This window comes from Ylistrum balloti, unplaced genomic scaffold, assembly GCF_031769215.1.
Source record: "Ylistrum balloti isolate Yb309-2 unplaced genomic scaffold, AGI_CSIRO_Ybal_v1 Utg369898, whole genome shotgun sequence".
NCBI lineage: Eukaryota > Metazoa > Mollusca > Bivalvia > Pectinida > Pectinidae > Ylistrum > Ylistrum balloti.
The window spans coordinates 1,464,669-1,482,260 of record NW_026782027.1 but is presented as its reverse complement, the minus strand read 5'-3'; the positions used below and the strand labels follow the sequence as shown (position 1 = coordinate 1,482,260).

Here is a 17,592-nt window from a genome sequence, read left to right as displayed (position 1 = left end):
TGTTGATTGACACTGGTGTTATAATTTCTCTGTATTGGATTGACAATGACGTTAATTTATCTAGATTGGATTGACCTTTGAGTTCGTACTTTCTGGATTTAATTTAAAAAAAAAACTGTCAACCTCTTTGGATCAACAGCGTCCATAATTTCACCCCAAGGGAGTGTTGTGCTATTTCCGGAAGTCTAGGAAGCGTTGCGATTTGTCGTGTACGTTGAATTTGATGTTGCCTTTCTTGGGAGATTTCACGGTATGATATACCGGTTTATCGTACATATGATTTTGTACGATTAGACTAACGTTAATTTCTTTTACCAGCGATTTGTCATATTAAAGAAATTAGATATGTTCTTAATATATTTGCAGAATCGTCGGGCGTGGCAACATTGTACTCTATACACATCACATGTTTGTAAAGTGTATGCGAGGAATTCACGTTTAAAGTCAGTCGGGATACACACATTGCTCAGGGAATCCGCAGAGTGAGTTTAATCCTGCCTCGAATACCTGCACGAGGGAATTATTTCAATTCGTAATTTCAAACGGAAATGTGGTAGAAAACGTTATGTTTATTAGTACCGCCGCGCACGTTTTGTAATAGACCAACACACACAAGTTTATTTTACAAACTAGATTGTAGTTCAGGGCAACACGATACGTTTTATTTGTATCTTCTACAGATACCTGTGGCCTCGTTTAATTGATGCTATTTCGCCGAATCTGGACAGTATCAGCATGACCCTGACATTGTGTGCACTGTTTCTCCTCCTCAGCATCCACGGTGAGTTATCGCTAGTAAAATGATCTCAAACATATTACTACAATGTTGATCCGACTCTGATCAACTCTTGAATCTTGTATAATGATACACGTTTAAGCATTTAATTAATGCATTTACTTTTTACATAAAACGTATTTATTCAATGTAAATGGTTGTTTGTACGTCGAGAAAAAATATGACGTGTTTTGAAATAAACAGCGGTATATCCTTATAAAATTGTCGCATACTAAGTTTTATTAGTGTCAGCTTATGTCTCTGTCTGTTGTCTGTATTCAGTGTGGTACATGACGTCATCCTTGGCGTCGATGTTGTTCTGTAATCAATTTCTCGTTGTCTTCATGTTATAGCTGTCTTTGTGAGACGCCATTATGATAAATCATCCCTTGTGTCTCTGTTATTAATCTCTAGTTGTCTTTATACTGTAGAAGTCTATGTTAGTTGTCAGTGTGATAACTCTACTATTGTGTCTCTGTTATTAATCTCTAGTTGTCTTTATACTGTAGAAGTCTATGTTAGTTGTCAGTGTGATAACTCTACTATTGTGTCTCTGTTATTAATCTCTAGTTGTCTTTATACTGTAGAAGTCTATGTTAGTTGTCAGTGTGATAACTCTACTATTGTGTCTCTGTTATTAATCTCTAGTTGTCTTTATACTGTAGAAGTCTATGTTAGTTGTCAGTGTGATAACTCTACTATTGTGTCTCTGTTATTAATCTCTAGTTGTCTTTATACTGTAGAAGTCTATGTTAGTTGTCAGTGTGATAACTCTACTATTGTGTCTCTATTATTAATCTCTAGTTGTCTTTATACTGTAGAAGTCTATGTTAGTTGTCAGTGTGATAACTCAACTATTGTGTCTCTGTTGTTTTCTTATTCACCGTTGTATGAATGACGTAGCTATCATTTTGAGTTATCAGTGTGATAACTCACCCCTTGTGTGCCTCATGTGTTTATTCCCAGTTTTCCTTATGATAAAGTTGTCTATGTAAGTTGTCAGTGTAATAACTCACTCCTTGTGTCTTTTTTGTAACTTTCTCATTGTCTTGATGTTGTAGCGGACTTTTTGAGTTGTAAGTGTGATAACTCACTCCTTGTATCTATGTTGTATATTTCTCATTGTCTATATGTTGTAGCGGACTTTCTGAGTTGTCCGTGTGATAACTCACTCCTTGTATCTATGTTGTATATTTCTCCTTGTCTTTGTGTTGTAGGTGCCAGGACTTTTTGAGTTGTCCGTGTGATACATTCTGTAACTCACTCCTTGTATCTATGTTGTAAATTTCTCGCCGTCTTTATGTTGTAGGTGCCAGGGTTAGTTGTCCGTGTGATAACTCACTCCTTGTATCTATGTTGTATATTTCTCCTTGTCTTTGTGTTGTAGGTGCCAGGGTTAGTTGTCCGTGTGATAACTCACTCCTTGTATCTATGTTGTATATTTCTCGCCGTCTTTATGTTGTAGGTGCCTGGGTAAGTTGTCAATGTGATAACTCGCCCCGGGTCATTCATTTCACTCTCTTCGAGACAAGAAGCTTCCCAAGCCCTGGGTACCCGGTAAACTATGGCAAGTGAGTCAAACTATCATTGCTATACCTATAATACATTTGGTATTACACATACCACCAATTAAAAATGGAAATGTTTTGAAAGATTATTCAGTAAGAAGTTATCAGCAGATGGCTAGGTGTTAAAAGCGGTTTTTACTCAACATAAAGAGCCATTCTTCTCTATTGTGCCCTATTAGTAATATATCAGGTTTGACCTTTTGACTTTGCGTAGTTGTATAGCGAGAGAACAACAATATTGATACTGTGCACGTGTAGCGCTAACATGGGCAGGGCGTCATATCACTATTTAGTGCCTTCGAAACAGCGTCATATTGTCTTCATTAACTTTACGCCTCCATGCCACAATGGTGTCAGCTTAAGCATTTAAATATATATAAATTTTGATGGTTCAACTACAGAAAAATACTGAAACCAAAATACGGAGATAATACCTGTCTGCGACAGGACTTTGTGTGGTCCCGTCAAATTGACTTTGTGGTCGGGCAGATGAATCAGTATCTTTTTACGTCCATTCCTGGAATCGAACCCCGGACGCCTTAGTGACAAGCTAGTGGGTTACCAGCGTACCATCCGAACATCCACTTCTTTTATACAGAACTTGTTTATTTGCAGTATACATTAAGGCCCAGTAATGCCACCTAAGCTTAAATCATGCATGTACTTAGACTTTTCAACTCTGATATCACATTTTATGACCTTGGAAAACACATTTAACTTTGGTAAAGTTACACCGTAGAAATGCCACATAACAGATAATTTAATAAAACTCCGTGGTTTCCGTATAAACACGAACATTGTGATGTAATTTACTTTTGTTTACATGTACATCTGTATATAGTCGTTTCTTTTTTATCTTATTTATTTTACTTCTTGGAAAAAAATAAAAATACATTTAAACTGCAAATTAAAAAATGGCGAAATATTGAGTTACGAATGCTGTACACACAACTCCCGGAACCCCGACGTACGGAATTCTGACCTAAATGTTTACACAAGCAGACCGTATTTAAGTTCCTGTGTATTATCAGACTGTTTTATATACTAATCTCAAATTACGTAAACTTTCACACGCTGCGACCTCGAGACAAAAAACTCGCTTTTATACAGTAGTACTTGTTATCTACAAGGAGTGTCTAATTAAACGATTCTACTATATGGATTTGTTTCTTTTTGTGATACTACAGTCGAATCACGTTCTCTCGAACTCGTATAACTCTAAGACACCGTTTAAATCGAAATATACTATAACTATATATAAAACATTTGAAAGCAATGAGATCGAATACTCGGTTATCTCGAAATTTTCCCGTGGTCACGTCGAGCCCGAGATAACAAAGTTCGACTGTAAATACAGTAGCTACGTTAACATGCTTGTTCTTTTATTGATAATTTGAAGCGAAAGTACGGAAGCGTATTCCGGCCACGTTGTGTTTTATTTTAACTCGAAATTTCGAGATAGCATCTCGAAATTTTGAGATAGTAAGTCGAAATTTCGAGTTAGTAATTCGAAATTTCAAGTTAGTAATTCGAAATTTTGAGATAGTAACCCGATATTTCGAGTTAGTAACCCGAAATTTTGAGATAGGAAGTCGAAATTTCGAGTTAGTAATCCGAAATTTCGAGTTAGTAACCCGAAATTTCGAGTTAGTAACCCGAAATTTTGAGATAGTAAGTCGAAATGTTGGGATACTAACCCGAAATTTCGAGTTAGTAAGTCGAATCGAAATTTCGAGTTAGTAAGTCGAAATTTCGAGTTAGTAATCCGAAATTTTGAGATACTAAGCCGAAATTTCGACTTACTAACTCAAATTTCGACTTACTAACTCGAAATTTCGACTTACTATCTCAAAATTTCGGGTAAGTATCTCAAAATTTCGACTTACTAACTCGAAATTTCGACTTACTATCTCGAAATTTCGGGTTAGTATCTCAAAATTTCGGATTACTAACTCGAAATTTCGGGTTTCTATCTCAAAATTTCGGGTAAGTATCTTAAAATTTCGACTTACTAACTCGAAATTTCGACTTACTATCTCGAAATTTCGGGTTAGTATCTCAAAATTTCGGATTACTAACTCAAAATTTCGATTTATTATCTCAAAATTTCGGGTTTTTATCTCAAAATTTCGGATTACTAACTGGAAATTTCGACTTATTATCTCAAAATTTCGGGTTAGTATCTCAAAATTTCGACTTTCGACTTACTAACTCGAAATTTCGGGTTACTATCTCAAAATTTCGGGTAAGTATCTCAAAATTTCGACTTACTAACTCGAAATTTCGGAATAGTATCTCAAAATTTCGGATTACTAACTCGAAATTTCGGGTTTCTATCTCAAAATTTCGAGATGCTATCTCGAAATTTCGAGTTAAAATAAAACACAACGTGGCCGGAATACACTTCCGTACGAAAGTAACATCACATGTTGATTTCATCAAAATAATTTTGTCTTATTTTAGATTTTAAAGGTAAACGTAGATATAGATATAAACACGCTGCACATACGGCACCAAGGAATTAACTTCAATTTAGTTCACATATAAGCGGAAAGTATATTGCCGTAATCGGCCAGAAATAAGTGTACATATAATTCATTGCTGATGAGTATTTTTCTTTCAACATGTTTCAGTAATCTAAGCTGCGTTTGGATTTTCGAGCCAGATAATGCGATGGACTACTTCTTAATACGGCTGAAGGATGTCAACGTTGATTGTAGAGGGGATATGATCCAGATAACGACTTGTAAGTATACGGTTTTAGATATCACACGCTCTTATGTGTTAATTTTCAACCCTAAAAAGCTTTGATTGAAAAAAATTTATTCTAGATGTCAGTGTAAATGAAGAACGTATTCCACAGTAGACACTGTTACATTAAGTACCTTGCTCTTGTGATTGGGCGTGTCGCTTGCCTTGCTCATAAGTGGACGGGTCGGTATCATTCTTAATGGACAGATTGATGGGATTCTGTACTGAACCTTTACTTAAATATATATATCAGAAACTTACCATACATGTTTGTTTTGTATTGTGTTTCAAATTATGACAAAACTTGTCAGAAGCACTTTATTTCTGTCTCTTATATTATGCATCCTATACACCATATGGATATGGTTTTGAAGTATAGAAAATAACAAGAAAATACCAACATGTCAGCATAATCCTTATCCAAACACCAATTTATAAAACTAGGGCAAAATATGGTCAAACGAAAGATTTACACGGGAAATCCTGAATAAAAAACCAGAAGAATAAGACCATGTGTTCCTGAAGAGTAAGCGTCTAACACCCGCCGTATAAACATTGGTCAATACATGTCAGTAATGTCACATTCTAAAATGAGAATAAGGTATACAACAACGGAACCAACAAGCAAGCTAACAAGCATCAAATACCTCCAGCTTTATATCATTCAAAGATATTGGATATTTCTTACAGAGATCAATATAACGACGGTGAACTTCCCCATGTTTTGTATCAACCTACATCATTTAAAACCATGTGCTGCGAGTTAGTCCGTCAGCTGACGACTTCCTGATTGAAAATCGTGATAATGGGAACACGCCCTTGGATGACGAATTAACTGCGACATTTAAAATTGTTGGGGATATAAGACTGTTGCTACCCAGAAATGGAAAATTCATAATAGGGAAATTAAATCCTCACGCTTATGATATAGCTTGGCAGGGACCGCTGAAGGCACTCCCCCTTTCTGCTTTTTGTGAGGTATGTTGTTATCATAATGATTTCATTCCGAAAAATGTCCTTTTTCCTTCTTCGATATGAAGTTCGACGTACATGAGCCTGTATCTGTTGGTTCCCTTATTGTTGGCCTTGTTCTCATTTGAGAACATGACATTGGGTTGAATACGTTTTGTCCTCGTCGATGAAGCAGACGGCGCTTATCCTTCGGGAACACATGGTCTTAATCTCCTTGTACCTTTGTATATATTTCTTTTGTTGATATTTTGGTCTTCATCTTTGTGGAAGATGTCGAAAACCAACACACAAATGTGGACTGTTTTTTTACTTCACGTTAAGTATAGGTATATTATTTTCCAATGGAAACAAATTCCAAGTTGCCTTTTTAGAACATATCTTAAATAAAGGTTGGCTATTTTCCAGATCAGTCGGACATAGACAAAATTCAGTTTTGTGGGTATGCTACAACAAGTTACACCTACAGACGGCCCGGACGACAGGAGGTAACGTTCATAACCGATGATACACAAAAAAGTCGAGACACGGGGTTCCGGATTGAAGTCACCAGTATTCCGAATGGAAAAACAGGTACGTAGGTGGCGTAGGATATAGAGATTCTAAACGTTGTCAGGCGGTTCCACATGTGATCATGTTCTGACTTCGATATACGAAAGACAGTAATTCAAACTTTGGGTGTGTGATACGTCAAAATTAAATTTGAAATGATCCCAGACAGCCGTGCATGAAAACATATACTCCACAAACTGCTGACTAACACTTCCTTGTGGATGTCAATCATTTCCAAGGGATCAGCCAGCATGTTCTCAAGTATATGTATTCTTATCTTGGATCATGCCTACCGAATTTGATCAAAATCAGAAGTCAGGTTTCACAGGCAAAAAAAAAAAAAAAAAATGAAAAATGCACTATATGACCCCTCTCAGTTGTCAGGATCAGGCAAATGAAAATGAAAACAAAAATCTGGTTATTGTTTCCAATTTTATTTCTGGATCCGACAAAGAAAAAATGTTTTCTTTTTTTAAAAAAAAAAATAATCTCTCGTACAGATGAAAAATCTGAGCAAATGGAGAATAAGATTCGGATTTACCTTTGGCTGTTAAGAAGTACATAGGGACGTACTGAATCCCAAAATGTCAGCTAAAGATATCACGGTGTTACATAATAAAACTGGAAGGCCTAAGTTATCAGTGACTATAAATAGCTGTCCTGTTTAAGTGAAATCCTCCTTCCATCGCCCATCATCTCACACTTAAACACACTTAATCTAAATAGTTGGCATTAAGTTCCAAAGTGCTTAGATCCATACTTCGTGTAAAATACATATTTAATTAGCTGGAACACCATCTATTTTCAAATAGGTTCCCTATTTCTTTTATGGATAATACGAATCGCTTTATTGGTATTTTGTTAGAGTTATTGGTAAATCATAACCGAAACATATGTAAGGTCAAATCAAAACTGCTTAGAATTAATATAAAATAACATATGTATTCCGCTGAATAGCTTTAGATAAAACAGGTTGCTGGTGTATTAGGTCATATGAAAATAACAAGATGATTTCAACATGCCAATATAATCATAATCCAAATTCAAAGATGTTTTAATGTTGTGTTCTACGAAGATGCAATAATCAGAACGATATATATGTATATATATATAACCATAATCCATGCATTATGTAGTTGTATGAAATTCAGACTGTATTTTCAGGTTTCACTGTCTGTCCAGAGAAGGAAGAAATCGAGCTTGAAGCTGAAACATATGCTAAAGCGTTAACGTCACCAAATTACCCTGAAAAATATCCTTCGTAAGTGGATCTTTATTTAATAAGATATTTTAATATCTGATACAGTTTTAAGTATCAACTGACATATGTTTTATCAAGGTGGTAAAAAGACGGGAGCAATTTTGCTATACAATTTTAGACGTAATGTCATTGTCAATATTGTAACATAAAAATCGATTTCTGACTGGCGAACGGAATAATATTTAGGGTACCCTAGTATATGATAGTGGTGACATATTAAGAACAAGATAAATAGATAAATATTATTACATAATTAGGTTAAATCCCTATGGTCCATTATTCTTAGAAGAATTTGAAGCTTCAAAATTAGAAATACATGTCAGCATTCTTCTATCCCTTTAAATCCAAACTTTAGAGTTTAAATGACAGATATGTTATTGTGTCTGCAGGTAAGGGCAACCAAAGACATGATCCTTGTCTGTAGACATGATTACTTTTTTATACGAAAAAAAACTGTGTTTGCTTGAAAACGAAGGAGGAAATCACACCTATCTATTGTGCACCATTTACAAAAACAAAACACTGGCTTATCGTGCTTCGGTATTACAATCGTTTAGATTGCCTTCCAATAATAGGTATACGGACCTCCCTCGTTTATAGTGGACTTCATAACTTATCAAGATTTCACATAGATAATGTTTTATTGTTGGCTCGTCTAGATGTTCATCAAAACCTTTGTCAAAACTACTGACTGTCATTCTTGTCACAATAAAAACAGGGTTGGTATTATTGTGATATTGTTTATTCATGGAGTGAGATTAATAGAATTTCGATACAAAGACTAAACGAAATGTTGAGTTATCTTCAGAGCTTCTCCAAGAAAGGTGAACGGCGGTATAAATATATGGTAATGAACTACTCTGAAGCATATTTCGCGAAAAATACGCCCATATGAAAGCAGAAATATTTGGATGACGAAATCATAAAAAAGTTATTGAGTTTCTGGTTGAAATCATCTTGGTCGTGTTTGGTTTAAGATCTTCCAACAAACTTGTGGCAGACTTAAAGGGACTAACTTTATTCCTTTGTTGACTGACATGTTTTTGTTTTCATAACAGGCTCAATTTATCTAAGAGCTTATCAAAACATATATCAAACACCTTGTAAAGTCGTTTAATTTCACTTTAAGATATATTGATGGTGGTTTGTCTTTAGATAACAAGACGTTTAAGAAATTCATGTAATGGAGTAGTTTCGTCGTATATATCATACAGAGTTGGAAATCAAGGACACGATATATTCTTCAACAGCCGTTTATCAGAATATTTTCCAACAACGAAACAAACAAGGGCACCTCTCTACCAAATTGTATGATGAGCGTGAGAATTTTAATTTCCATATAACGAATTTTCCTTTTTTGGATAACAACACCTCTACATCCCAAATCCATGGCGTTTGCATGTCACAGTTGATTCGTTATTCAGGGGCCTTCTCCAATTATCACGCTTTTCGTTGCAAGAAGTCGCTTACTGACGGAAGAACGGCTAACACCTGGTTTCAAGATATTCAGATTAATGACACTATGCTGTAGGCAAGTTTTACGATCCCCATAATGATTTCATTGAGAAACATTTCATTTCTTTGTGCTATATGAGGCTGGACGTGTGTGGTTGTCGTTAGTTTGCCTGTTTGTCCGGCTCTTCTTTTGAGTACGTGACATTACTTACTTGGATTGTCATGGCGCATGTCGTTGATAAAACAGAAGATGCCTACCCTTGTACTTTTTTCAGCGTGTAAATCTTTCTTTCGTTGATATTTTGTCCAAGTTTTGTTGAATTTGAATTTTGACTATGATTATAATGACACGTTGATATTTTTTTCTTGTTTAAATTTGTACGTGGATGAGCTATATCATAAATTACAGCTCAAATGTAACATTTAATCAATTGCACGATTAATGTCTGTTAAATTTATGACATATTCATCTTTATGTTTTGTTAGAGAAAACAAGATATAATACTTTTAAGTTTTTTTTTTTTTTTTATAAATTTTGTATTTCTCAATATCTGTGATTTAATCATAAAGGATTTTTGCTCATATCAGATTTTTATTTACGGTTGGACATTTCATATTTTGGAGTTTTAAAGCCTAAACGTATATTAATGCATATCTTATTACATTTTATGTAATGCGTACAAACGTTCATATCATTTGAAATAAATTCCTTCAGTAATGACGCTTTTCCTCTTTTGTCGAGTCTTTTGAGCTTTTGTTTTTTGTTTTTTTTAGGAGTAATAAATCTAGAATTCTGCATTTTTTGTAAAACGGTTTTACGAATCGAGTGTTTGTATTAGCTCAGTTTGGATAACTATTTCATCAAGAACCAGAAAGACATTGCCGATATGTAAATAGATATTTAATGAAAAAAAACCAACATGTGAATATAATCCAATAAAACTATGAACAAATCATAGATTTACGAAGAGACTTCTAGAAATACAAGGACAATAAGCGATTCTGCTTCATGTACGACATCCTCGATATAAATCGTGGTATATCCAGGTAGGTTATACAATGTCCCTTTTTCTATTAAGAACTAGGTATACAATAACACCTTCCAACATAGATTGTTCCCTATCATTATGACGACCAGAAAACTTCACCTGAGTCTTCATCATCCCGCATCTATTGTGAGTTTGTCTGTCAAATGTCCCTTAATATCAAACTGACACATGTAAACACCGTAAGTTCGGCATATAGGTTCACAATAGGAAAATCGTTGTAAGCAAAGATTAAAATTGAAAGTTATTGCAAGGTATTTATGACCTGTCAGTCAGTTTCCATAGTCATGTAGATAGTCTGTTGGGAGATTTTGCCACTACACTGAACAAAGATATACTCAACCAGAAATTCGATCAATTTTATGATCTTGTCCCCAAATTATCTTCTTTTTAATTTGGATATATTTCCAACCAAATATGCTTCAGAACAGCTCACTACCGTATAATTATATTCATGATTACAGAACCAAAGCAATCTTTCAATTTGGAACGGGAAATAAACAGTTGTATGCAGAGTGAAGAATCAAATATTTGATTTAATATATAGAAGATCCAGCGTTAAGACCTTGTTTAATCCAATATAAAAGAGGGAGGTCCGTATCTTTTTTTAATATTTGTAAGACATTTGTAATCAGTCGCCAGTATTTCTTATTTGGAAATATTGAATAATGTCTAGACAGTGTTCCCTTCGTTACGAGCTAGCCATGTTCGTTCTGTATAATGTCACTCTCATGTGTGAAGTGTTAAGACAACATCTAAACTGCGAAATGCAGACTAGCATTTTTTTCAAGCTACCGATTTCTGAATAAATTATTAAATGGATTTAAACCCACTCTGAAGGTAAATCAAATACAGCATGCTCTCATTTCAACGAAAATCCTGTGTATCTTGAAATCCATATGCAATCAATACATGAGGTTTCATGTTGCTTTAGGGTCAAGTATAGATGCTTTGTATGACCTTCGTATGTATGGATGCAGGTGATTTATGTGACGTAGTAAAAAAACAATTTTTATAGTTTCAAAAAAGGCTAACTGATTCGTATATGATTTTATGTTTCCAACAGAAAACAAACATGTCGTTGGAGGATATTGTCTAAAGCTGGATACAAAATCAGAATCGTTATAAAGTTAGTAGACATTGAATACGGATTTACGCATTCGCTTCATCCAGTTGATTACTTACAGATATACTATGTAACAGGTAAGTTCATAAGTTTCTCTATTGACAGGTCAGGTAATAAACTTCTTTGTGTACCAGGTAAGTAAATTAACTTTTTCTATGTAACAGGTTCATTAACTTCATTATGTAACAGGTAGGTAAATTAGTTTCTTTATGTAATAGGTAGGTTGATTAACTTCTCTATGTAACAGATAAGGTAACTAACTTCTCTATGTAACAGATAAGGTAACTAATTTCTCTATGTAACAAATAAGGTAACTAACTTCTCTATGTAACAGATAAGGTAACTAGCTTCTCTATGTAACAGATAAGGTAACTAACTTCTCTATGTAACAGATAAGGTAACTAACTTCTCTATGTAACAGATCAGGTAACTAACTTCTCTATGTAACAGATAAGGTAACTAGCTTCTCTATGTAACAGATAAGGTAACTAACTTCTCTATGTAACAGATAAGGTAACTAGCTTCTCTGTGTAACAGATAAGGTAACTAATTTCTCTATGTAACAGATAAGGTAACTAGCTTCTCTATGTAACAGATAAGGTAACTAACTTCTCTATGTAACAGATAAGGTAACTAGCTTCTCTATGTAACAGATAAGGTAACTAACTTCTCTATGTAACAGATAAGGTAACTAGCTTCTCTATGTAACAGATAAGGTAACTAGCTTCTCTATGTAACAGATAAGGTAACTAACTTCTCTATGTAACAGATAAGGTAACTAACTTCTCTATGTAACAGATAAGGTAACTAGCTTCTCTATGTAACAGATAAGGCAACTAACTTCTCTATGTAACAGATATGGTAACTAACTTCTCTATTTAACAGATAGGGTAACTAACCTCTCTATGTAACAGGTAAATTAACTTACTTCTTTATGTACCAGGTAATTTATTTTTTATGTAACAGGTAAGTTGATTTTCGTCTCTATGTAACAAGTAAGTAAGCGATTTCCTCTATGTAACCGGTAAGTAGATTAATTTCTTCATGTACCAGGTAAGCAAATTAAGCTCTCTTTGTAACAGGTAAGTTAGTCAACCTCTCTTTATGACAGGAAATTTATTAAACCTCTCCATGAAACAAGTAAGCTAATTAACTTCTTCGTTTAACGTATTTATGTAACAGGTAAATTAATAAACGTACCTAACAGGTATTTACAAGTTAATTAACATCTGACTGTAACCGGTAGGTTAATTACCCTCTCTATGAAACAAGCGAGATAATTAACTTGTCAGTGGAAGAGGTAAGTTAATTAAAAATGTAACAGGTAAGTTAAGTAATTTCTTTATGTAACAGGTAAGTAAATTAACCGCTCTATGTAACAGGTAAGTTAACTAACATCTCTATGTAACAGGTAAGTTGGTTATCGTCTCTATGTAACAGGTAAGTTGGTTATCGTCTCTATGTAACAGGTAAGTTGGTTATCGTCTCTATGTAACAGGTAAGTTAATTAACTTCTCTATGTAAAAGGTAACTAAATAAATTTCTTAATCGTGGTTTTATTCACTATTGAAATTATACAGCTACGCATTTATTACAGTGTATTTAAAGGATTATAGTGTTTCAATCTAACGTCGGGTAAATTGTATGACACCATTACAACTTGTATACATACAAGAAAGTTTAGTTAATTCTTACCATAATTTGGTATCGAGTGGTCGTTTGAAGCTTGTTTCGCAATTATTATAAAATTTATGTCTCTTTAGTGTATGTTTTAATAACAAAATTTGTACCCACCGTTAAGCAATATACTGTGTAACATGTTAAGTATTCATGATTTTAAAATTAAAATTGATTAAACAGACAAATCATGCAAATTTTATAATTTTGATTTTGCGATTTTGACGGGGTCGCTAAATTCGCAAAAAAAGATACTTGCAAAAGTTACCGATAAAAGGTTTTTAAGTATATAATGATGTTTCCTTTAAGGAATATGCATTTATTATACGATCATAATAGTAAGACAATGAACATCATCATTAAAGATGGTGTTCATATACCATACATGAAATCATTTGAAACACAGATCAGGTTTCTTACCTATACAACACAGCGTTTTCGCTAAATGAAAGAAATAAAATTTTGATCATGGAATATTCAAATGCATTGGATTAATACTCTTTCATGACAAAACTGTGATTTCCATATATATATGTAAGGAATTACATTAAAATGTTATAGATGTTTAGTGAATTTTTTTTTTTTCGATTTGAATATATTTGTGAGAATTTAAAATTAACAGTGGAGGATAAATCTATCAGTTATTCTGCTTTTAAAAAATAATAAATGACTGTGTTGGAATGACAAATATTTTGGTAGTTCTGTTATTCCGTGTACATATTTCATAATATCTGGTGCTACTGTATCGCATGTTCTGTTGTTCAGGATATAAATGTGTCCTTCTTCAAACTCTTACCTGTAGCTATACAACGTTGCATGTAGACGTCCATTCCACATAACCACGAAAACAAATCATTCTGACAATAGAGAAGTAGCTTCTGACTTGTATGTTTTTTCTATAGAATGACAATCTTACCAGTCTATTTAAAGTGTTTAAGTTTTTTTTTCAGGTTTAAAGACTGATACTTAATAAAATGAATAATAATGTTTCAGACCATCCTGTGCCACCAAAGCGGTACTCTGGACGTTGGAATTTTGAACCAGTTAAAGACAATGTCATTATATCCACGGGTGATGTTGACCTGACGTTTGTAACTGACTCTGATACCAGTTACTCCGGATTCATTCTTTATTACGGTATGTATATGCAGTTGTATTGTTGTTATATATTTGCATTAGTGTGTTTTCGCTATATAAATCTGGTGTATTCTGTTAGGATACGGGGGCATAATGTATCGCAGTAATCAATTAACAGCGTAAAAAAATCAACAAATACCGGTTATGAATTTTCGCTCCATACTTGTGTTTCCATCTCATCTTTTTGCAAGTATTCACAATGATCATTCATAATCACACTAAATTATTTTGTTACAAAGACAACAGAATGAGGCACATGACTATTCAACAATAAATCTTCTGGGTCGACTGCTATAAATCGATGGCTTTACAATCATCAGACATGTAATATAGAGAATATTTCGTGGTACAATATATGCATGTAGGGTAATCATACAGGTTTATGTAGGTAATACAGAGAATATCTAGGAGTACAGTACATACATGTAGGGTAATCATACAGGTTTATGTAGGTAATACAGAGAATATCTAGGAGTACATTACGTACATGCAGGGTAATCATACAGGTTTATGTAGGTAATACAGAGAATATCTAGGAGTACATTACGTACATGTAGGGTAATCATACAGGTTAATGTAGGTAATACAGAGAATATCTAGGAGTACAGTACATACATGCAGGGTAATCATACAGGTTTATGTAGGTAATACAGAGAATATCTAGGGGTACAGTACATACATGCAGGGTAATCATACAGGTTTATGTAGGTAATACAGAGAATATCTAGGAGTACATTACGTACATGCAGGGTAATCATACAGGTTTATGTAGGTAATACAGAGAATATCTAGGAGTACATTACGTACATGTAGGGTAATAATACAGGTTAATGTAGGTAATACAGAGAATATCTAGGAGTACAGTACATACATGCAGGGTAATCACTCAAGTTAGTGTAGGTAATACAGTGGATATCTAGGGGAAGTATCTATACAGAGGTGTGTCGGGTTATCGAGAACGATTCCGTAGGAAATTATCGGGTTATCGAGAGGGTTACTGTCGGAGTGTGTTGGGGTATCGACAGGGTTACTGCAGTATTCGGTATATCTTAAGTGTTACTGAAAGGGTGTGTTGAGGTATCGAGAGAGTTACAGAAGGGGTCTTTCGGGATATCGAGACTGTTACAGTAGGAACATGTTGGGGTATCGGGAGGGTTACTGTATGTGTATTCTGGCTATCGAGAGGGTTATTGTATGTGTATGTATGCTGGGTATTGAGATGGGTTCTGTATGTGTATGCTGGGTATTGAGAGGAGAATGTTTAGTAACAGGTAACTATGTGGTGATGACTAATGTCATATGCTGATGTGTAAGATGTTTGTGTACATATTACGGTCTTGAGTGATTGAGTTACAGGTTACAATGTAGTGATAGTACCGCTCTAAAGGTCATTGTCAAACTTCATTCACTGATTCCTAACAGAGTATAAAACGGGTAAGAATTTACAGCCTATTTGAAGGAGAATGAAATGAGAATTGTAACAATTTAAATGGTGTAAAGATTGTATATTTTTCTTTTTACAGAATTGGTAGGATTAATGGCGGAATCGCTAACCTCAACCAAAATCCCGACGTCTATTACGGAATTAGCGTCTACATTTGAGACAGAAACCACCGAAAACCCGGCGTCTATTACGGAATTAGCGTCTACATTTGAAACAGAAACCACCGAAAACCCTGCGTTCACATCGGAACTTGCGAACAAGTCGGCGTCTACAGTGGCGTCAGGAACTACCGAAGATTCGGTGTCTACATCGGAGTTTGGAACCACGAAAAACCTGGCGTCTACGCTGGAGTCAAGCGCTACTGAAAACACGGCGTCTACACTGGATTATGAGACTACTGCAACCCCAGAGACTACATCAGAGTATGCAACTACAAATAATCAGGAGATAATTTTGTCGACAGCAGTTGATGTATCTATAACACAGAGTGCAATGCCGACTTCCGTTGATTTAACATCTACATTGAAGCAAACGGTACCATCAGACGACGGGATGCATACAACAGAAGTCAATATTTCTACGACAGAGGGTATGATACCTCTACGGGGGGACGTTTCATCTACATCGTATGATAGGATAACAACAAAAGTAACACCAGTCACATCTGTTGGGAATCGTTTGAATAAAAATTATTCAGAAATTACAGAAACACAAGTCTCTGACGTCTGGGATATACATGTTTCACCAAATGGCACCAAACCGGGCGTCAAGACCAACACAGAAAATGACATAGAAAGTACAGGTCCAGTATTACCCCAATATGTAACCGAAAAACAAGTAGAAGGACAGACGAATTCTTGTAAGTTGTTAACCTGTGTGGTTCCCGTCCTAGTCTCCATTCTACTCCTGTTGTCTGTACTGTGTGTAGTAGCAGCGGCACTTTGTGTAACCCAGACTCGTAAAAGAGACATGTACCAAATGAGGGAAAGAATATAAGACTCTTTTCTATATGGGTATGTAGGATAGGGATATTCCACCCGTGGGGTCAAAAATATGGTAAAACCCGAGGCTTGCGATCCCGAGGGTGGAATATCCGTATCCTACAAACCCATATAGGAAAGAGTTTTTTTCTCTCATTTATAATCTCATATTATCAAATATTTGCACTCACCTCGTGGTAGCCATCACTGGACGCCGCCATTTTTTAATGATTCTATTTTTTTTCTTGGGTTATATACATGAAAAGAATTGCTGAAATAGATTCTCCATCGCCGAATTTTGCAAGCTATGTTTGCGGTCGAAAACATAATATGGATAGTGAATGTAAACTTCCAACGTCAGTGTTTAACTGTTTTTTCTTCAAGCGGGCTGGGTCAAATACCCTGTCAAATATGTCACCCAGAGACATGCATACGCGTTCAAATATAGTGCCTTAAAACACGCAATAAAACAACACTTTTCTTTTTAATATTTACTATTGTTCAATGTATAATATATCATATACACATTTAACATTTTTGAACATGTTGGTCAAGTTATTAATACTACTTTACTGTCAATAGTAATCTTACAAATCTTACATATTGAATGGAATTCTTGGTTTGCTTGTGAGATGACGTCACTTACGTCACACATTTCGCGCCACACCGACAGGAGGAAAGTTAGTCACTGTCACTTTCAATCACACGTGGACGACGGCGGAAAGGCTGAGCCCCAGGGTTGGTGATGTTGATATTTATAGAACAGTTTTGTAAATACCCTGCAAACAACGACTCCAATCGACTATGCGTGTTTGTGGATGAAGCGGTTTGCGAGGACATAGTCGATGAGT

General features: G+C 34.9%; 1 protein-coding gene across 1 annotated transcript; it reads left to right on the top strand.

Moving 5' to 3' along the window:
- Nucleotides 1-114: 114 nt before the first annotated feature.
- On the top strand, nucleotides 115-17,283 carry LOC132546585 (mucin-3A-like). Its single transcript, XM_060210305.1, has 10 exons — nucleotides 115-209; nucleotides 367-482; nucleotides 681-781; nucleotides 2,241-2,346; nucleotides 4,977-5,089; nucleotides 6,472-6,636; nucleotides 7,780-7,876; nucleotides 11,444-11,580; nucleotides 14,174-14,317; nucleotides 15,841-17,283. Exons 3-10 carry the CDS (start codon nucleotides 736-738, stop codon nucleotides 16,755-16,757), a joined length of 1,725 nt encoding a protein of 574 aa, XP_060066288.1. The 5' UTR covers nucleotides 115-209; nucleotides 367-482; nucleotides 681-735; the 3' UTR covers nucleotides 16,758-17,283.
- Nucleotides 17,284-17,592: the final 309 nt, after the last annotated feature.

Bases quoted from the DNA above. Each gene is read 5' to 3' on its own strand.
- LOC132546585 (XM_060210305.1), top strand. From the start codon at position 736: ATGACCCTGACATTGTGTGCACTGTTTCTCCTCCTCAGCATCCACG. The intron at 6,637-7,779 runs GTACGTAGGTGG...CTGTATTTTCAG, and splicing joins TATTCCGAATGGAAAAACAG to GTTTCACTGTCTGTCCAGAG. The intron at 11,581-14,173 runs GTAAGTTCATAA...ATAATGTTTCAG, and splicing joins ACAGATATACTATGTAACAG to ACCATCCTGTGCCACCAAAG.